General features: G+C 40.1%; 1 protein-coding gene across 1 annotated transcript in view; it reads right to left on the reverse strand.

The window, feature by feature from the left end:
• LOC126249380 (trithorax group protein osa-like) overlaps nt 1–22720 on the reverse strand; it is a 364811-nt gene extending 342091 nt beyond the window's left edge. Inside the window, exon 1 of the mRNA XM_049951034.1 lies at nt 21586–22720. Within this exon, the coding sequence (XP_049806991.1) occupies nt 21586–22506 (921 nt within the window). The 5' untranslated portion in view covers nt 22507–22720. The remainder of the gene's footprint in view (nt 1–21585) is intronic.
• Between the last annotated feature and the right edge of the window lie 444 nt (nt 22721–23164).

A 23164-nucleotide genomic window follows, 5' to 3' on the forward strand; every position in this document is an offset into this window, starting at 1 on the left:
TATAACAAGAGAATGTTGAGACGCATTATGCGTGCAGCTGGAAGTAAAATTACAGATATTTTAGTTTGTCCTGTGCCACTGAAGAAATAGCTGAGACAAAATTATTCTCATGTTATTTCTTTATTATAGCCTATAGGACTTTTTCAGCATTTACACTTCAGATAGCTTAACGATATTTGTGTGATGAGCGAAGAAGCTTATGTTGAAGCCCCGCTTTGTGGTTTGTAACATTAAGATTCCTGCAAGGAATCTACTGAAGAATGCGATGCCCTTGTGCACTATCTGGTAACAGCTAAGAATTAATAACTTAGGCATCTCTCTACCTACAGACGTCACAACTCAACGAAGGATTATTCGTTAAATGAGGAACGCAATCACTGACAATGGTGACTATGCAAAACAACTTGACAATAGCATGTCACCCATACAGATTTAGCCGATTATTCTCTTCGTCTAACTTCCGGAAACTCGCTTCTTCGTATGTCTGTTTTGCTCGTATCTGCATGTCACCAGAATTGACGCGCCGCCTGAATGACGTCGACAGACTTCCGAATGAAGCGCTCACTACAAGTACGGCGGTTACGTAACGCAAGTATAACGCAAGCGGCGTCATCAAAACGTGCACTTCTCGTCACTCGGCTTATCGCTGCCACGGAGATAATACGCAAACATGCTTACCCGCTGTCGCATATCTCAAAACAACATTTCGCGCAGTCTTTCTACGATAGTGTAGATATTGAGAACACTTGAAGCATAACGTCCCGCTGTCTGAAACAGTTAACAACACCAATCCAGTAGAAAGGCGACTCCGGTCCCATTACAGGGACCGCAGGATATTAATCACTGTCTTCCCTTACGAAATTACCCATCTTTTGTTTACAGTAAATCAGGGGCTGCATAACTATTAATGCACGGGTGTGAAGATTATATCCGTTATTTCTTTTTCCACGATAGAAGGAGCCAAGCCGAAAAGAGAGAAAGTAAAATACGCCCGCCCCTTCACTATGACGAACATCAGTATGACCCCCACTCCCACCCGCCCCCCCCCCTACTGCGAGACATGTTGGAGTGAACTGAACAGTTCCATTTAAATAGTTCTCAGGTCGAAAACCTTGCATAGAAGACTAGAGCCGAAGTAGGTTCTTTCGTCCTGGAACTGCAAAAAGACAGTAGTGTGTTAAATGAAAAAAAAAAAAATCTGCGGAACAATCAGCGCCATGGTGCCCACATGCAAGTGCTCATCAGCTGCAAGTTATTTCAGGAACCCAAGTACGCTGCCATGTACAAAGTTCCCGTCTCGTCGATATTTCAAGTTTCGTGGGATACAAGTGAACAAGGTGCGGGTGTTAGTATTGTCTCGATGTCTTGACGACTCGGTTTCCCGATTTTCTGCGGAGCTGCTGGAATTATATTAAATGCGTTGACAGTGTTTCAAGAAAGGTGTAATAGGATAAAATACTCCTTAAATTTTATAATCACACTTTCTTCAAAAATAAAAAATGGTTCAAATGGCTCTGAGCACTATGGGACTCAACAGCTGTGGTCATCAGTCCCCTAGAACTTAGAACTACTTAAACCTAACTAACCTAAGGACATCACACACATCCATGCCCGAGGCAGGATTCGAACCTGCGACCGTAGCAGTCGCGCGGTTCCGGACTGAGCGCCTAGAACAGCTAGACCATCGCGGCCGGCTCTTCAAAAATAACTATGAGATGTTTTCAGTATGGTGAAGGTAATGGAAAGCGAGCATCAACTGGTTCGTGAGTCCCGCAGCAGTGTAGGTGAAACCCATCTGTACAGTCAACCTTCTTTGCAGGTGTACATATCCACTACTATAAATATATAATAATATCAAAATATTATTAATAACATACAGCTCTAATCCTAGTCGGTCTGCCTCCGTAGCTGAGTAATTAGCGCGGCTAACTACCATGTTGAGGATCCGGTTCGATTCCAGGTATTGCAAGGGATTTTGCCTAGGTGCGAAGACTGGAACGGGTGCACTCAGCCTCGTGATGGGGACTGAGGAGCTGCTTGACCGAGTAGTAGAGACTCCAAGGTCAAGAAACTTAACAGCGATCGGGAGAGCGGTGAGCTGACCATATGCCCTCCATTCCAATGACGCCATTGGCAGACGATGACACGGCGGTTCAGTCGGGCCCGATTGGCCCGTCTAGGGGCAGAATTCAGATCTTTGCCGTAACTTACCGTAGTTGCCTCAAAGTCGTAGCAGATAAATACGTTGTAAATAATAACGACGCAGTAAACCATTTCAGTATACTACTGACTAAAGAAAGCCTCATTTCAGTTACTATCCAGTTATAAAATATGTTGATGGTAACTCGGACACGTTTAAGTGGATGTTTCATTGGAACATAGATGCATGTAATTAATAAGTAAAAACAGGAGTAAATTTTGCTCTAACGCTACAATGTCCTTATAATTTTATTTACAGAAATGACTAATTACGAAGTAGGGTGTGAAGTACTCATCCATTAACAATGTCAACAGTGATGGCGTTTCATCACACAGTATTACACCTTCATTTTCTACTAAGGTCAGAATAAGGAACGTTGTGTGGGATGGGATTCGATCCACATGCTCTTAGTTGCGATCCCAGTGATTTGAAGTACGAAGAAAAATGCAAACAACAACACAGTGTAAATCCAGTCAGCATTAACTTGTGCGTTTGCTCAGGGTAATAATACAGTAAACTAACTGTGGTCAATACAGTTAACTCGTGCTATAATTTAAGAGCAAGTGGTTTCAGCATATGCATTCGCAAATCATTGCTCCTATTCACGGGCAGAGACAGAGCATAGAAATACAACATCCATCAAAGTAGTGATCCGGAGAAATCTTGAGCTCCTCTCTAGGTTGTGCCGTTTGGTGAACCGGCATCCCAACAAAATGAAGCTGTCGTTATCTGATCCCTAACAAGTATTTAGCTTATCATCGCAATTCAAAAGCTACTCCTACGACCAACAAATGGCAGTTTTAGCACACATAAACTTTAACGAAACAATAATATATTTCCAAATAGACCGTCTGTCCCGAAATATTCGAAACAAATTTTACTCCTGGCACATAAGCGACGTCGGCGCAGTAACTACGGCGGCAGCTTTAACTAGAAATTGTAAACAACAGATGTGCATTCGACCAGCCTGCTGTGAGCTGCCAGTGTTAAGTAGTGGAGGTGCGGCCGTACTGTGTCAACATTGGTGTTACGAACTGCATTGGAGTCACATCTGTGCATCCAGTATTAAAAATATCCTCGAAAGCGTCTTGAAGAACAGAAAAGTAGGTGCAAATTTTGTCCCGCACACCTTGACTCCCGAACAAAAAGGCGCGGGGTCGCCAGCCGAGACTTGATTGAAATGCAAAACGCGGACAATTCTTTCCTGGAATAATATCACCACGGGTGACGAGACTTGCTGTCATCAATGCGAAACTATCACAAACCGACAAACTGCAGAAATTCACATGACGAGTCAACAATTAGACGACATAATCGACAATCATGCCAATGTGACGCGCGAGTTGAATAACTTCCCAAAAAGGAGTTTTTTGACACATTAACATCGTTACACGAATGTTCTGTGTGTTGTAACTACTCTCGAAACTTTTTGTGCTGACCGGCTACGAACGGTATGTCTCCTCACAATAATAACAATAATAATAATAATAATAATACTAACAACAATAATTGTCCGCAGCTCGTGGTCGTGCGGTAGCGTTCTCGCTTCCCGCGCCCGGGTTCGATTCCCGGCGGGGTCAGGGATTTTCTCTGCCTCGTGATGACTGGGTGTTGTGTGCTGTCCTTAGGTTAGTTAGGTTTAAGTAGTTCTAAGTTCTAGGGGACTGATGACCATAGATGTTAAGTCCCATAGTGCTCAGAGCCATTTGAACCATTTGAACAATAATTGATAATGCTGTACCCGGCAGGGAAATTAGGAAGGATGGCAGAAAGATCAAAGCTGGTTTAATTGAGTCACTTGTAGCGAACTCTTTTTCTGCTAAATTATTCACAGATAACAGCCACATACAGTTCTACGAATATAGCTAAGTTTCAAGCTCAAAGACTACCCTAAAAGCAACTTCGGCGTTCGTTTCAATAGTGAGTGACACTTGAAGACCGAATTTTTCAGTAAGTTACCCGTAAAGTTTATTATAGGCATAAGACTAAATTAATTACGGGGTTTTTGCTATGTTTACTATATACCACTCTTCGACTGCTAGAGATCGGTTAGTCATTTAACAGTCCCTGCGGTGCCTTACAGATTAAAAATAATAATCTCATCGAGAAACAATGCTTTCATATACGTAGCAGGTCTTTATTGCGTAATGCATCAGACATAAGCTGATTATATTCGCTTTCGGAAAAAATCTACCGAGAAATGAAATGGATGGGCTTTGAACTTCGCTGTGAATTTATTTCGAATGCAAGATGTATTTCGAATGCATGGAAAAAAAAAAGATAGAGTTCGGTGTGCAATTGACGAAAAGACAAAAGTATTTTTCACTAATCCAACTGCCTACCGGTTTATTATATTCGAATGTCACAAAAAGTAGCTGACACGAGAAAAGCGAGTATTCTACGTGAGAACACCGCCACAGTTCCTCGGTCGATACTAGCGGAGACATCTGGTGGTGCACACGAGTAGCTAGCTACTCACTCGAACGTTTCCTGTAAACTTCCCGCATTTAAGAGCGTTGTTGTAATCCGAAAATGAACTGAAAGCAAATTATACAAAACAAAGTTTTCTCGTAGTCCTGCGAAATGTAATGGTATGGCTTGCACCGCTGTAGGAATGATTACCAGTGAACGGTGGGACTGCCGGCCTCCCCTTGCAAGCGAATGAACTTACCCGGCGAATGTTCACGATTCTGGCTGCGTTGGGACCAGAATAGCAAGCAGTTAGGTGACGCACCCGCCTCCTTACCCTGCTACATCGATTTTAGGATAAAAAAATTATTGTGTATTTAATTTTATAATTCTGAGCTGTAACATTTACAAACACAAAGTACAACAAATCTGAGTGAAGTGTGGAGATTTCCATTCAGTTTTTGTCCATGTGCGCGCATGAGTTCACCGAATGGAACAAGGGTGACTATTTTTTCTTAGCCCCCTACTCGAAGGAACAAACACATTAGCTTTATGGTCGCAAGAAAATGACTGTTTTGACAGTATATCTTTTCTTCTGCACAGCGTCATATAATTTATCAATGGCATAGGAAACTGTTCACCATTGACATCCTAACCAAAGAACAATGAAAAGCTATTTTTCCGCGTCATTCTTAAACAAGCCCTCCAAATAAAGGATTCCGAGAATAACGTCATGGATTTCCAGAACGATAAACGCGCGAGCTAGACCCAGAACGTAACTTGGACAGAGCGTGAAGGTCAGCCGTGTTCGGCGAAATGACGGCGCGCGCGACGCTCTGCGCGCACACTGGGCCCGGCGGGAAGCGGGGCAAAACGAAAAAAAAAAGAAAAAAAAAGCGCGCTACGTCCCCCAGCTAGCTGCAGCTGCACAGCCCCCACCTCCACGCTTCCCTTCCAAACTCGCATTCTCTTACGCAACACGTACATAACTCGCGGCGCTCGCCACCAGCTTATGAGATCGCTTCAGACGGAAGCAATACACTGCGTCTACTCAGAGACTTTCTGGCGCCTTTCCCAAATCGGCATGACTCCGAGCCAGGACTTCCGTAAATGTCGTACTAGCTGTAGCGTGTGCGACACAAAGCGGACTAAGGCAAACCATTTGAAGTAGATAGAATTTTACAAGGAATCGCCATCGCCAAATGTTTTGAGTTACTTGGGGAATGTGAAATGGGATTGTTGGGCCGGAAACGGACTAGATCTCTGAAGCAACAGCCAACGGTTTTGCGATGACGCAGTATGTGCTATGGATTTCCTTTCCGTTGTTTACATGTGAAAAAAATGCACTTTAAAAAAATGTGCATATTGGCTATCACTTAAGACTTTCTGGCCCAAGTTCGGAAGCGGCAAGACTAAGAAGGTGTCGTCCTTACAATGAAGCGAAAAATTCTATCTCCTATCGCAAGGGATGTCACTGGAACAAAATGAAAATTATATTTTGATCCAGATTATATTGATATGACAGCAACTAATCACATATATTGAGATGTATAACAAATAAAAATTCCATGGAATTGCTCCGTTCATCACTTTGGGCAGAATTTTGTTATTTTTCGCACCGTCAGAAGTGGAATGGCACCCACGGTATGCCTTATATGTCACTAATGGTATACGTACTTGACGTTGTTTGTGCTTGCAAAACCACTCTAAATAAATATTCTAAGGAAAGCAGTATCAAAACGTCTAAGGAATTTAAATGGATTACCTCTCACCTACCTTTTCCCTGTTGTCACTGAATGTATTGTTACTATATAAAGAAGTCCAGTTTGCCTGACTACGTAATAACGAACGTTCTTATTGCAATAAAAGAAAAAGTATTATCTCGGAAAAAAAGAAAAAATTGTAAGCCATGTAAGGTAAAGGGCATAACCCCCTAGGCTATGTCTTGTTCAAGCAGATAGCAACAGGTGGACGGCTGAAGTAATTCTGATTCGAAGAACGTAAATGTGTGTTGGTCTTACACTAGTTTCACCGCGGTATTCATTGGAGAAGGTTTTAGCATAATGGAGATTACGTCGGTATCCTTAAGGGGGGTAGGACGTCAAAAGGGCCGACTTGGAGCAGGAGAGACACCACAGAACATTTTAATTTCCACTGTCTATAGTTTTATAAATAAATTCATAAAACTGTCAGCATGAACAGGAAGGATCCAGGATTCACACTCGTAGCGGTGGAAGTTCATAAAAATAACAAAAAAAATTTTTACATCCGGAATTTCATCATTTTTTCACTTACTATTGGCTTCATTTGTTGCTATAGGTACACTTTTCTTCATAAGTAAGGGAAATTCTTTGATGAATTTTGCACGGCGTACAAACCAAACTTACAGGTATATGAAACTCTAGAGTTTTCCAAATCTATTAAAAACCGTGGTCAAAATGGAGATAATTAACAATAAAATTTGGATTTTTTTCTAAACATGAAGTTTAAAACGTAACAGCTCATTCATTTATTCATAAATTAAGTAAATTCTGTAGTTTCATACACCTGTACGCGTGGCTTGTATGCTGTGCAAAATTCATCGACGAATCTCTTTACTTATGAAGAAATGCATCGAATAGTAAGTGAAAAAATAATGAAATATCACATGTACAAAGATTTATTTTGTTATGCTTTTGAACTTCCACTGTTATTAGTGTGAATCCTGAATCCTTCCTTGTCATGCTGACAAAGTTTTATGAATTTATTTGTAAAAGATTAAACAGTGGAAATTAAAATGTAGTGTGGTGCCTCTCCTGCTCCAAGTCGGCCAGTTTGCCGTCCTACCCCCTTAAAGGATCTGGGAATATGGGGCACGGTGCGGAAGTCTGCCACAGAAGCCTGTAGTTGCAGTGGAACTACGTAATGGATAAATAAAAATAAATAAAAATTGTCTAAAAAGCCACGAATACAGATTACAATCACTCCATCATTAAAGAGTTTACAGTCGACAATAAAAGCAAAAACACAATAAGTCCTCGTGCTGTACCTTGTAGCACAGTATATTCTGAGGTAACATTCCTGATATATCTCACGAGACTTCACTAACGCGGTAGTTTTTCCATCAGTACACGATGTTGGCGACGAATAAATGGTAACCTATTTCGTAGGACGGGACCAAAGATTTTTTTTCCAAAATTATGAAGCAAGGAAAAGTCTAAGTTAATGGTTTGGCTGTCCAACAGAGTATGAATGAGGTTAAAGCTACTTACGTTAATTCATAGTAATATGCGGCTTGCATCTGTGTATTTAATATTATACTGTGGCGGTTGAGAACAGCACTTTTAAGTATCGTGTAAGGCACACCTTGCACCACTAACGAGCATTGTACATTTACAGCACTTCTTTTTAGGTTCCGGCAACCGGTAACTGCTGTCCACTGAAACAAAAGGCCTGAATCTACACCTATTTCACTCCGTTCCTCATAAAGATTATGGACTAAACCTAACCCAAAATTTCAAAAACATCTATTATGGCCAAAATTTCATAAGGTGAACAAAAGATATATTTTGCAGCCCCACGTAACGCTTGTCGGCTTGAGGTGCATTTTTCACAATAATATCCTGTCGAAAATATACTCCAATGTACGTAACGAATATTCGCAAATATACGTGTGTGAAAGAAGTGCGCTTACTAAAGCGTTAAACCCCATGCGTTGTGACAAGAAATCGGGGAAACATCACCAGGTAAGAGGTTCCTGTTCCACCTGTGATAATGAAAGACGGCGTTATTGCGACTAAACCAGCGAGGACTGTTTCTAGAGAGCTGCCAGCATGCATAACACGAGTAAACCAATAGCGGCTGAAATCAATTCCAGCATATTTCACCGCCTCGCATGTAAACCAGCCATCCACGCCAAACTGCTTACACGATATGATCCTCCTATTAGAGTTGGAATTCCTTTACGTTAGACGTACGAACGGGTCACCCGAGTTATCATCAGAGAAACTACAGCTTAACATGGGATCCGGGCCAGTGTTAGCACGTATCATCATCTTCGTGCTCGTGCTCGTGCTCTCTCTCTCTCTCTACCAAACACAAATTCGTTTAGTTGGAAGAAAGAAAGGTTGGGGCTTAACGTCCCGTTGACGATGACGTTATTACAGACGGAGCACTAACTCGGATCTGGGAATCAAATCGGTCGTGTTCTTTTCAAACGAAGCGCCCCGGCATTTCTTTAAACGTTTTATGGAAACTGCGGGAAACCCTAAATCTCTATGGTACACGTGGAACTTTAGGGCTGGCATCCGAGTGTAAAATCAATCACCACTGCGCCACCTCGTTCGGTTCTTTCAGTCGTAGTGTGACGCGGCGCAGCCACACATCCTCATATTAACCGGCTTCAAATACTTCTTGAGTCAATCGCACGGAACTTCAGCAGCTCTGTTAGAAAGTACATAATACTATGGTACTCAACGGGCTGAATTTGGTGGAATTCTATGCTAGTGTATGCAGTGAAAAGAACATAGTTGCAAGCAGCCAGTTTTATAGACAATATTTATTTAGGCAATAACGGCCAAGCAGATTTGTGCCGTTTATATACGACAGTTTTCATCCAATCAGTTTTTCCACCATAGGGAAAAAATGATGGAAAGTAGTTTCGTTGAGATTTGAAGATGAAACCCTCTGCACACACAGACTCGTGCTTCATTTACGGCATTTCACCATAGGATTAAACATTTACTCAAGATTCACAATGTTACCGTAAGAGATATTCGGAATTGATGTACACTCTCCCAAGACGCAGAAATATGGGAGCGAGCCACAAGTAACAGCGCCACTACGGTGACGTTTCATGCGTAGCGTACGAAAATGAACCTGCATCTCCGTAAGAGAGGAGCGAAAATGAGAGAGTGCTGCAGTAACAGCTGTGGCTGCACCGAATCGAGCTGCGCGTTCGCGAAGCTATCGTCGGAACGCACATACTGTTACGGGCGTCGATGCTAACGGTCACAGTGTCTGTGCACTAGGAGTAAATGCGTCACATTATTTACAATGTAATCTTGTTTAGCGGCTTCTAAAACTGAAACAGAACAAAATCGTACAGTCATTTCCGCATAAAAGTCGGCAGCTCCTTCGAAAGGACGGTGCCTAGGGTTCAACGCCCCGTCGACGTCAGACGACACCAAGCACTGACTATGAACAGAGAAGAGATGAAGGAAACCAGCCGTGGCTTTGATTCAGGAAATATCCCAGCATTCGGACCAAGCGACAGGGAAACCGCAGGATAATTCAAGATGTCCGGGTGGGTATTTGAATCGCACTCTTTCCGGCTACTAGGTCAGCGCACTCTGTCAAGATCAAGAATTTATAGGACAAGATGGGAGACAGGTGAGCGCGGAAATGATCTGGGGAAATGGTGAAGGACACGGGAAGAAAGGGTTGCGGAAGTTAGGCAAGCTCCAAAAGCCGCGCAGCAGTTGCGCTTTTTTTGCCGATTCAGCGAATGCCACATGAGACACCGCCACAGGGTTAATGGTCGTCTTTGGCGTTTTCAGTCAAATGCACGCAGTGTCCTCTGCAGTGGACTGCATGCATTTTTAGCCTCAGAACTGATTGAAAATATCAAAGAACAGCTGTCCACTGCAGTGGACACGGCGCACCACTATGTTAATGAGAATGGATGGCAGGTTCGTGTCAAATCTACAGTGACCAAATGACCGTAGTTGCGACGACGAAATCTCAAATGGTCTGCGTCCTTCTTGTTCAGACTGGGTTCATCACTACAAAAATACCACCTTTGATTGTGGTCTGAAGTAAACCTAAAATGGGACAGTTTTGTTTGCAACTGTGAGACTGCATCAATGAGTATGTAGAATTTATGCTCCCTAGAATCTTCCACAACTCCCAGAAACTTCTGATGACTCTGCAACATTTATTCGTGCAACTTCACTGTGTGTCCACTAAGTTACAGACTACCGACGCTACTATATCGTGGTTCTTTTGAGAGTGCTGAATGTCTCCACTTTTACTGTTTGGATGGATCTTCAACTCCACTAACTCGACAGCGACAGAAAATTGTGGGTGCTCACTAAGCAGCAAGAAGCTAAAATAAAGTTAATCTCCCTTTCGTTTCCACTGCACTTTGCAATAAAGCACAATGGACATACCACATTCATGCCTGTCTGGTGAAAGACAGTAACATACCACAATCTCATGTCTTCTGAAAAAGAGGAGAGCTGTGCAAATTCTAATAATGTGTTTTTACTGCCACTTAACTGTTACCACAAATGATATGATATGATTCCTTTACTTAACAGTTGACATGGCAGTCTCTCGTCAGGAGTTAAACTGGAAAATATTATTAGTGACAAGCAACCACCTGAACTGACAAGCTTGCTCACAGTGAAATATGTTCAGGGGCAGTGCCCAAATACTTGTCACCAGCCACACAACTGTTACCCTGTAAATGCAGTCTGTGTGGTGATGAAATGAGCAATACCCCTCAACCCACGAGGCGACACACAGTGTGCTATGGGAAACGGTCAAACTACCTAAACAATTAAATGTTATTTATGTGGTATAGTAACTCCCAGGCTATCAAATATTGTTCACTTCTTCAAGGGATTATCTGCATATCTGATGTTATCGTAGACGCAATCTGTTAAAACACATTGCAAAATTACATGGATTTTATGGATTTAATCACATAATCATTCACATAAAGCTGCCACTTAATACAAAGGCGAACATACATTACCTGATATTGGCACTAACACTATTTGAACTAAATCCCGTGTAATTCAAATGTCTACCATTGCATGTTGATTCATTATTATTCTCATTTTCAGTGGAAAGTCTGCAGGCTGTTTATTGCTGGTCGTAGCAGTGACAAATGCTTTGTGCTTTGTGTCTCTGAGTGACTCACTTAATTGTAAATGTTCATGCAAAAATGACAGATGAATGCACCAGTAAAAAACTTTCATATAGGGTAGTTTGAGAACCCACCCTGAATTTACAGCTACAATAATTATGAAAGCATTACCAAATGCAATTTGTCATCCATCAAGTGTAGTCAGTGCAAGATGTTCAACATAGTCAAGTGGTCTGTATGCTGGACTATTAGCCTTTAAAACCACGAGGACCAATTGAAACATTCCTGACAGAGAAATTGTGCTTATGACCTAAGTATTTTAATCTCATAAGAAATTGGCATATCTCTCTCTGTCTCATGTGTGGGGAGGGAGGGGGGAGGAGGGGGGGGGTGCACAACCATCTGTTGTGTTGTATGTTTTAGGATGAATTAGAGATATCTAAATTATCGTTTGATGGTGGAAACACTACTTCACTGGCTAAATTTTCCATCAGACATACGGCAACTGGTTTATTGGGGTGAGAGCACACCATTCCTTCTGTATTGTGCTAATTTATACACCACAGTAATGAAACATTGGATTTTCAAAAAACAGCATCTTCACAGTGTGACATAGTCTAGTTACTACTCCTTTATTTTAATATTACGTTTTAATACCTCACTGTCACAGTAATAACTCGAGTCAAAGCAGTGGTCTAGAGGGCACTGAATCACCTGTGTCCTTACTGATGGAACCACCCCAGCATTTAACTTGAGTGATAAACAGACACCTGCATATGGAAGTCTGAGCAGGGTACTTCAATGTGCTTCACTGAAATAACAGTCCACTATGCAAAACACTTCTTGGTCTCACTCAGTGTGCACTATTTTTCACCACCCTAGAGTGACAACTTCTTAAAATTATGAAACCAATGTTTCCTCACTTCAACTTGACATTACCCTTGAATATTAAGCTCTATAATTCTTCAAGAACATGAGCATCTCATGGCCTGCATGTATGTGAAGCTGCTTGGAGAAAATTGCATTAGGGTGAAGTGAAATGTGAGCAGGAAGGAAGAGGTGAAAGTATGACAGAACTTCATTGGAGTAGCAACGAGCAAAGTGACAGGAGAGGTATCAAGCATAAGCTGGCTGTTGTCTGTGAGATCTCTCTATTTACCTGAAACAGTTAAGACATATTCTGGGACAATAACAACAACATCATTAAATTTAGTCTTCTCATCATCCTTGAAACTGAAACTAAACCAGTACTAATGTCACTGTACAGAACATTGGTACTGAAACATGTCTGGGCAAATAGAAAAAAAATACATTGTGTTTTACATAAGGGAGAGCTTAAAAGAAACCCAAATTTTTGTTCTGTTATTCTTGCAGCTGACTGCAAATTAATATCAAAACAACATAAAATAGTAAGGTGGACAACTAGCATCAATAAAGGCTTAACAATGGGCTGAGAAACAAATTGAACAAAAACTAGCTAACAGGATACCCAGATTACACACTTACCCCCCTCCCCCCCCCCCCCCACACACACACACTCAGATGACATTGGTGTAGCCATGAAGTTTCATTGGTATTTTTCGTGAGAGGCACTACATTCAGAAGATCTGGATTATCAATCAACACCACCGTCAGCCAGTTTTCAGTCTAATGATACATGAGAGCAGTTTCCTATGTGGTACAATTGCTACATACACCATACTGCATAGTGGAGTTGCCATCCCACGTAGTATTGCACGGGTAGCTTTACCATTAGGAATTTTCAGGCACAGGAAATAAGACTACTGTTATAATTCCTAAAACTAGTTGTGGGTTGCAACTCATCACAAACTGATTTACAGATACCGTACAGTATTCAATAAGATACAAAGGAGCGGCACAACATTCCCATGTGAAAGATCAAATGTGCTATCAATCCATAAGAATTAAACAAACTTTCAGAGTAACATATCTGACTACCACTGATAGACCATTCACTAGCTGTATTACTTAAATTGCTGAAACAACCCTTAAGAGTGATAAATTTATTACTTAGTATCTTGTTTAACATAAATTTTATTACATGGAGTTAATTCAATATAACTGGCAAAAACAGCAGTGGAAGCATTCATGTTGTAACTCACATGAGTAGTGCATCAAATTGCTACATGTACAACAGGAAGTATGCTACCCTCATGACAAAGATGACTTGGCGTGGTAAAGAGAACCAGAGGATTAAAAAAAAAAAAATGTTTGTGGGTATACTATGCATAATAACCACAGTCCAGGCAACTCATGAAAACTGGGACATAGCAGGGGTAAAGCCACATAAGTCCCAGTTCATATTATCCCATACACGCTCACTTATTTTTCAAGGACAGTTAACCTAAAGCATGGATAAAAATCCTCATGAAGCAATCTGAGACTCCGCAGGCGTAGTGAGATACTGTATTTTTGGTCAGTGAAGAACATATCTGTAGAATGCTCCCTAATTCATCACACGTAAACACCTCTGATACGAAGATTTTGTTTCCCTCAGGTGTGTATCTATCTAGCTCAAGGGTTAAATCAATTCATGAATTTTTCAATTCACATTTCCTCAACTATTATAGTGTGATGAAGTAACTTCCAATTGCTAACCAAAGAGCAAGTGTAGAATGATATTGTCGACAGCACGTGGTGTCTGCACTATATCGATGCAACTCACACTCGACAAAACATTATAATGTTTACCGATGGCATGGCAACAGGGCACACAACAGCTCTGCCATTGATGACACAGAAGGGGAAGCTGATTTCTCAGACTCTCTCCTCCTCATCTAATAGCTAAACATCAAGAGTTGAAGGCTATTTTAATCACATCAACATAAGCTCCAACACATTAGGGGGCAGATTCCATTGTACCAGCTGTGTCAAATTCTAATAGCAGTATTTCTATACTGACACTAATTTTTGTGACATGTGGTTTGCAGAGTTACTCATGTGGGTGGGTAGCTTCTGTAGACCACAGTGAGAGACTTTCCAGGTAGTGTTGATACACGTGTGTTGTTGTTCTCCAAATCTAATTGGCTATGATTCACTGCTCTTCCATTGACTGTCACAGTCCTTGTTAACAGTCCCAGTAATGTAAATATCATTTACGATGGCAGCTGAACCTAGCAGTACCTTTTTTACTGCAACTGATGTACCCACAACAGACTTTTGGCACCACCACTCTTAAAAGTTGCACAGGGTTTAGGTGCCCCCTCAGAAAATGCAATGACAACACACCTGCCTTGTGTATTTTGTCTTTTGTTCCTACTGTCATCATCTCCAATCTAAAAGTCTAAAAATATGACATACACATCAGTACTGTATTTTAAATGACCAGAGCCATCTTTCTCTTTCCAACATTTGGAATTCACATGGCCATTGCTAAACCTAATCTCACCTTATTAAAAATTACTTGAACATGCATAATAATTCACAACATATGCTTAGTAAAAGTTTGTAAAGTGACAAGCAGTTGGTGTTTCATATTAGAGAAGTGTTACATTAACTAAAACAGGGTGGTTTTGTAAACACAAATAAAACCCTTTTCATGCTACCATTGAACTGTTATGCTAATTTTCAGTTTAAACTTCTACAATTACAACCTTCTGCCACTGGATTTCAATGAAGTGATGGACAAATTAATGGCATAATCGAAAACAGTTCTTCCTTTGAGAGGGAAAAACAAGACAAGACACAGCACAAAGTTGGTATCAAGTTACTCCACCTCTAAGTCAAATTCTATTATACACTAAAACACACAGAAAATTCTATTCTCAGAATGTGAATTTTAAATATACTGAGGAGATAAAAGTTGTGGGGTACCTCATAATGTCATGTCGGACCTCCTTTTGGCCGTTATAGAGCAGAAACTTGAAGCGGCATGGACTCAACAAGACATTAGAAGTCCACTGCAGAAATATAGAGCCACGCTGTCCCTATGGCCATCTGCAATCGCAGAGTGTGCTGTCGGTGCAGAATGTTTTGCACGAACTGATCTCTCAATTATGACCTAGGAATTTTGACGGGATTTGTGCTGTGTGATCGGGATGGCCAAATCATTTGCTCGAATTATCCAGAATGTTCTTCAAACCAATAGCAAACAGTTGTGGCTCGGTGACATGATGCATTGTCATCGTCGTTTGGGAACATGAAATCCACAAGTAGCTGCAAACAGTCTCCAAGTAGCTGAGCATAACGAGGACCCAGTCCACTCCACGTAAACACAGCCCAAACCATTACAGAGCCACAACCAGCTTGCACAGTGCCTTGTTGACAACCTGGATCCATGGTTTTGTAGAGTCAGGGTCACACTCAAACTGTAATGTTAGCCCTTACCAACAGCAATCGAGACTCATCTATTAGGCCACAGTTTTCCAGTCGTCTAGGGTAGAACTGACATGGTCATGAGCCCAGGAGAGGCGCACCACGGGATATCATGCTGTTAGCAAAGGCACTCACTTTAGTGTCTTCTGCCATAGCCCATTAATGCCACATTTCAACACACTGTCCAAATGGATATGTTTGTCGTACAGCCCACACTGATTTCTGTGGCTCTTTCTTGCAGTGTTGCTTGGCTTTTAGCACTGACAACTCTACACAAACACTGCTGTTCTTGGTTGTTATGACAAGGCCGCTGGCCACTGCATTTCCTGTGGTGAGAGAAAATGACTGAAATTTGGTATTCTTCACACACTCCTGTGGATCTTGGAATATTGAATTGCCGGGTCGACCGAAGTGTCCGATCCCACCCGTGACGTAAGGCTGTTGTGGTGTGTGACGTCACAACAGCGCAGAATTTAGTATGTGAGAGTGGCGTGTTTGTAGGTGTCGTTTTGATGCGATCAGCGGTGCTCTCTGGTGGTGTGTTAGGTGATGTTTTTGGTTTAGTTTGCGAGTGTGGCGTTGTGTGTGAATTTTGGTTAATTGCTTTTTTTATGTCTTTGGTAGATATGGATATGATTGACAGGGTCAACAGTTTTCGGTTGTCGGCTACTATGGGGGACAGTGCGTTGTCTCTAATATAATTTCTTCAACTATTCAGATTTTTGGATGAAGTCGTGAAGTGTTCAGTATGTCGTGAAGAAATGAGGCTTACTTAAAGTTCCGGCGTCTCGAACCAGGGACGGCTGTATGTGGAGATGTCCTAAGGATAACAGGTCTGCGGAAGTGTTCGGTCCCAATGTGTGGCTGTGAATGTTGGTATTGGTATCGGGAGATGTTTTTGAGCTATATAGGTCAAGGGAAGTGTTTGATCCCAATTTATGAGATCGGGAGCTGCTGCTGAGCTATATATTTTGTGGAACGTGTGTGTGTTTGTTTTTTGACGTATTTTCGTCCTAATAATGTGTATGTAATGACTTTATATGCGCCATATTGGAATCATGGTTTATCATCGTTTCCGCCACATTTGTGATGTCATGGGTCAAAGCAGACGGGCGGGATCGGATGCTTCCGTATTTCCGAATTGCCTTACAATTCCCGAAATGAAATGCCCCATAAATCTAGCTGCAACTACTACTCTACGTTCAAAGTCTGTTAACTCCTGTCGTGCGACCACAATCACAGCAGAAACTTTTTCACATGAATCACCTGAGTACAAATGACAGCTCTGCCAAAGCACTGCCCTTTTATACCTCATGTGCACTATACTACCGCCATCTGTATATGTGCATATCACCGTCCCATGACTTGTCACCTCAGTGCATAACTCACTTTTTCTTGTCTGCAATTAAAATTTGCGACAGTGATGTGAAAAACATATCATTCAAATCTGTCTAACACTTGGACAGGATGTGCTTCAACTATTGTTTGCATCACATTAAAAGGCAATATATATATCTCACATCCAAAACACTCACCTATCCTGTACAAGAATGGTTAGCATAGTGGCAGCATGCAATTATTGAACACAACAAAATAAACATGACTACCTTTTCTGAATTTTCATTAACAATAAATGAAAAAAAAAAATCCATCTGTTCAAAAATGGTATGTGAACTCTTTTGTAGGAATACGACATAATTCGTAGCCAACAAGCCACCATATGATGCGTGGAGGATGACAGCTTATATCATTTTTAGGGATGGGTTGAACCTGGCAATACCTGATGTTTGTTTAAACCGTGACGAAATGATGTTATGTGCGATGACATATGTAAACAGAGATACAACAGAACAGTGGCAATATTTATCTTGCTTGTATATTATTTTTCTGATATGTTTGTTAGTTAGAGGTATAGTTTAAGTTGGAGGGTGGCAGTTTGGTAGTGAGTCATCTAAGCCAACACATATTAATACAAAACCTTAGCTGAACTGACTTAATGATTTGTATTGTAAGCCAAAGTCTAGGTTAAGCTGAAACATGACAGTTTGGTTGCGACACAGACAAGCCGTCATAGGTAATGTCATGCGAATAGCTATAGTTCTTATAATGATGTACATTTTATGCAAATTGTACTTCAATGAGTTATCAATGATGTCAGGATCAAAGCAAATGGTGTGGTATCGGAATATTCAATTTTTCTTCTTATTAGATGTCCTTCCATTTTAACTTATTCAGAGTTTTTGTGTAGTAAAATGTACTACCAGTCTCCTTCACTTTGTACTCGTAATTTTACTGCTGTGGCCATTGTGCTTGAATAATGTATCCTTAGATTGAAGTGTGATGGCACTTTCCATTTTACATTTATAGTCTGCAAACCAGCTTACACCATGTGGCGGAGGGATATTTTAAAACCAGCCCTCCATATAATGTTGAACCACTCCTGGAATTCACTGACTACCTCTGGAAAGCTCTCTTGTCAATAAAAGTCTCATAAAAATGAAAAGCCTATTTTTTAAAATTATTTATTTATTTTATTTTTGCAGTTTCTGTAGTTGTATGAAAATAACATGGTTTCCACGACTATGAGAAATCTAGAAGACAGATTACACATGCTTCTTGGTCCCCTATCTTCTTCCATCATACAGAATCCATACATTCTCAGAATCTATCCAGTGATTTAGAATCTGGCTCTCCTTTCCCCACTACACAGTTCAGTGGTTATCCCAGCTTCAGTTGTTTTGAATGGTCAAATAAGGTGGTATTTGAATGACATTGATTAATAATTTGTCACTGCAGTTGCACTCAATGTAGTCAAATTGCATTTGCTTATGTGGATGGTCACCTATCATTCACTGTGCCGAGAACTAATTTTGTGACAGATATCCTGAACATAACAACTGTTCACGTAATGGACCACTTCTTTATAAATAGCCTCAATTACAAATGGCACTCACACCTTCACAAATCTCTCAAACATGTTTAATGTTGCTTTCTGTAGTCTAAAAATTATAATTATAAAACAACTGGCAGTAAGTGACAAGAAGCTGTTTTAAGAACCTAAATGCAAGATCCCCATACCTACACTAACTTTGTGTTTGAGGAGGAGGAAATTATAAGAAAGAATTGAAAGTACACTTATCTACAATTATTGCTGACATCTAACATGTAGGGCTCTGAATGACATATGTAAGTCAATATTAAGCGACCTGTAACTATCTGTCAAATGAGTAATGTGTCAGTAAACATAACTTACAGTTGATGCTGAAAGCCTTAATGGCATTCTTATAAGTCAAAATAGTAAACACAAATTTTGTCACAACAAGAACATCTGATTGTAATTATATAACAAGGTATTGTACAGATTTTCAAGTAAAATTTTTTTTTCATGTCTCACTGTACTGATTTTCATGCAGCAAAATACACTATGTAACACCGAAGTGTGATTACATTCAGTATTTAAAACAAAAAAGTTAAATAAGGAATAAAGATGTTTCCCCTTTCCAAATAAGTCATGATGGCTCAGTAAACAAACCTTACGGAGAGGCGAGATAAGTGGTCCATTTAACGTATTCCACTTTTGGAATATTTGTGATGTCATTTTTTCAAGTTCCCAATAGCACTTGTACTTGAAAGTTATAACATCACAAATATTGATTTGCTGTAATTAAAAAAAACTAACTGTCCAGCCTACTGGACCAACAGAACAGACAGTTATAAACACAAAGGATTAACTGAAGTGCATAATACCATTCTGCCAACTCATAGCCAGTCAGTCGCCGTTCAGGCTACTCACACATCAGTCTTGCTAACATTTTACTCAGCTGTGATGAAATAAACAGAAATTACTTATTTTCTTATCAGGAATTTGAAATTATTAACAGTAGTTGATCATTTCTGATGAAGGAACATTTTGTACCGAAAAGGACCACAAACAATTGAGGGAGGGGGAGGGAAGGCAGGGAGAAACCTTGTTCTTATGATTAGATGTGACATATTAATTTTCTAAAACACGATTCATGTCTGCGGCAACAAATGAAATTTATATTTACTATTAGACAGCTCTCTGTATGAACTTTCATTCTCTGTACATGTAGAGGAAGTGATAATTTAGTCCCTAGATGGCAATTTATTCAAAAAATTCATTGTTTTGTTATTAAATGTTAAATTTTGTTGAATAAATATCTACTGCATAGCGGCAATGTATACTTCCAGAAATTTAAGGATTATGTTTGTCATATGATTACTAAACTACATAGCCTCATTTCAACAAAGAAATAAAACTGACAACAAGCTGTGTGAATGCACAATTCTCATTAATATGTATGTTGTTGGTGTTTTGGTACTGTGCCAATGTGTGTAATCCATGTGTTATGACCTAATGTTATGGAAATTTTAAAAGTCCAGTGGATAAATAAATTATTGTAAGAAATATTCATAATAATTTAAAATAATCTGGGAACACTTTTCGTGATATGCATCAAAACACACAAAAAGTAGTCTGTATACAAATGAATTCATGACCTTTGTTTACATTAAATACACACTTCATTTTTTAATATCATATTAGGGGAAAGCTGAATTTAATATCACCTACCCACCTACGGAAATTTACTGTATATGCAATTACTCACACACAAAATAATTATATTTGGAAACATGTACAAGAAGCTGATGAAACTAGGATCAGTAACCAAATTCCCTATTGACAGAAAATGCGATTGTAAAAGAACACCATGCTAACAGCAAACGGAGTTGTGTCAACTAAACAAATATCTGAACTTTTGTAGCGTATATCACAAACAAGAGGGAGAAAGATGGTAAAGGAAATAAATACACCCAAATGACATAATTACACAGTATAAGAGCAATCTGCATATTGTTCACCTCCAATGTAAACAAATTTGCCTCTGCATGCTGGAAGCGATGCAGCTAAGTCTGTATAACCTACTCTGTTACATGAAGAAAACAAACAGTAGCAGCTGCCCATTGGGTGCAACACTGAATTCACCCACCATGAATAATGAATGTTGTAAATAAGTAACTTCAAATCTAGATGGGAAAGTGTGTAAACACAATATCATTACATTACTGTTTCAAGATCACTGGTAACGAACCAATTGGTATTTTATTACTCAGTTTCAGAGAAACATGAATGGTACACTGGATGAATATACAGTTAAAGGCAGAAAATCAGCACAACTGATACCAGTATGTAATTTTTTATGTTAACATTTTTCATACTGACAGTTTCTGACCCTTGGGAAATAAATACCACTGTGCAAATTCTTCAAAATTTCACTCTTATAATCTGTATTAGGAAACTGAAGCTGACCTCTTGTCTCATCACCACTGTCTTCAAGAGTATGAACTCAAATAATGCTGATACCACACTGTAAACTGAATAACATTATTTATAACAGAACTCTCAATAGCTAACAGGAAGACGTGATATTTAAGTAAATAGATAAGGAACATCTTATGTGTTTTATGATTTCTGAAATCAAAACAAAACCTTCTGACAAAACAAACAAAACAATGTCAACAACAATGTTTTGAATCCATTAAAACAGTTTAACTTTCAGCAGAAAAGTTATTGTCAGCTTAAAAAGTCTAAATGTTTAGAATATTACTTTTACTATAAGATGGAACATAAATATTCACTTGGAAACAGTAAAAGTAGGGAAACTTTTTACACACTGCTCCATGCTTGGTGAAAGGGCAGATAAAAGAAACGATTTAAAAAATAAAAAAGTTGCTCAAACACCAGCAAAGAATTAAAAGAACTTACAGTTATCACTGGAGGTATGGGAGTTGCTGACTGCTGAGGGTGTGGGCTGTACGATGCTGCTGGCCGACTAGGAGACCATGAAGAGGCTGGTGTTGCTGGCTGATTGTATGGCACGTTGACAGCTCCGTGTTCATTTGATTTTGACATTCGATAATCGCCAAAACTGTTCTGATACCGATGCACTGGGTTAGACGACTGCAGCAGCTGATTTAAAGTAGGTGTTGGTCCAGTAGGCTGAGATATGCCTTGTCCTGACTGGTACCTCTGTTGATGCTGCTGTTGTTGCTGGTAACTGCCACTGTGTCCAGTCATTATGGGTCCAACACTTGCAGGTCGTGACGGATGCATTAGTCCGGTCTGCATTAGCTTGGAACCTTGATAACTTTGCCTTATTTGAGTGTTAAACTGACTAAATGGGTTTTGTTGTAAACTACTAGTATCACTACTGTTTTGCACCGTATTACTTGCACCATGCTGATCAGGGTGGTAATTACCTCTTGCACTAAAACCTAAACCAAAACTCTGCAAATTCTGGCTGTTGTTGTCTGAACCTTTGCCATACGTCGGATCACTAATCACACACTGTTCTGCACTCGATGCGAAAGACTTACTATCAGTATTAACTTTGTTATTATCTACAGACGATACGCCTGAATTTTGTTCACCATTACCAGAACTGTTGTGAATAGGAGGTCCTGTACCTGACTCCTGTCGATATTGACTCATCTCAACGGCGAGACTGTTTTGACCGGATGCTTTTGTTTTCGTACTCACTAAGCTATCAGTTCCAGTTATTCCGCGTCCACCATTCTTCTCTGTACCATTTTGGAGCACACTGTTACTTAAATCTGGAGGTTGATCATTTTGCACTTGCTCACGTTTTACTTCATTTTGTTGGCTTCCAGCTTGCGTTGCAGCCATGTTAGGCAAAACCTTCCTTGCTGCCAACACCCCGCCACTGCAAACACATACAGCTACCGCTTACGTTATACCGAAACTGGTTGAAAGCCAATCCAAACTGAACCAAAGTCGTTCCATTCCTACGTTAGGCAGTGTAGCTTCAAGAATTGTTTACGTTTCACTGCAAATAGCCGTATATAAATCAGAACGCGTATATCGTTCACCATTATTTCGCATATCCACTGCAATAGCGCGAAAGGAGGTTATGAGAAAAAAGTGTATATATCCCTCCGCAACAATAACAACAAAAATTACAGGACGTTTTCGTTGCTGTGCAAGGATTAAAATATTATCATGTTCCTATTTGATAGTAAATGATTACTCTGAAACCTTTTGTGAGCCTTTTGATGTTATCGGTTCTAATATGATGGTAGTATATGTGGGGACTACTTTTTGAAATTACAACGAGCACACGCGAGCTTGAAGTCAGTTTGTTGTATACTACGATTGGCAATAGCTTCCAGCAAAATAATTGTGGTTGTTTGAGCATCGTGAAAATGCTAAACTTACAACTGAAGTTCTCCTGCTTTAAAATGTTATCACAATCGAGAAATCAGTTCAGTTCCAAACGAATTTCTGTGTGAATTGCATGCAACATGAATAACAAAAAATGTTGACA

Source organism: Schistocerca nitens, chromosome 3, assembly GCF_023898315.1.
Source record: "Schistocerca nitens isolate TAMUIC-IGC-003100 chromosome 3, iqSchNite1.1, whole genome shotgun sequence".
Taxonomy (NCBI): domain Eukaryota; kingdom Metazoa; phylum Arthropoda; class Insecta; order Orthoptera; family Acrididae; genus Schistocerca; species Schistocerca nitens.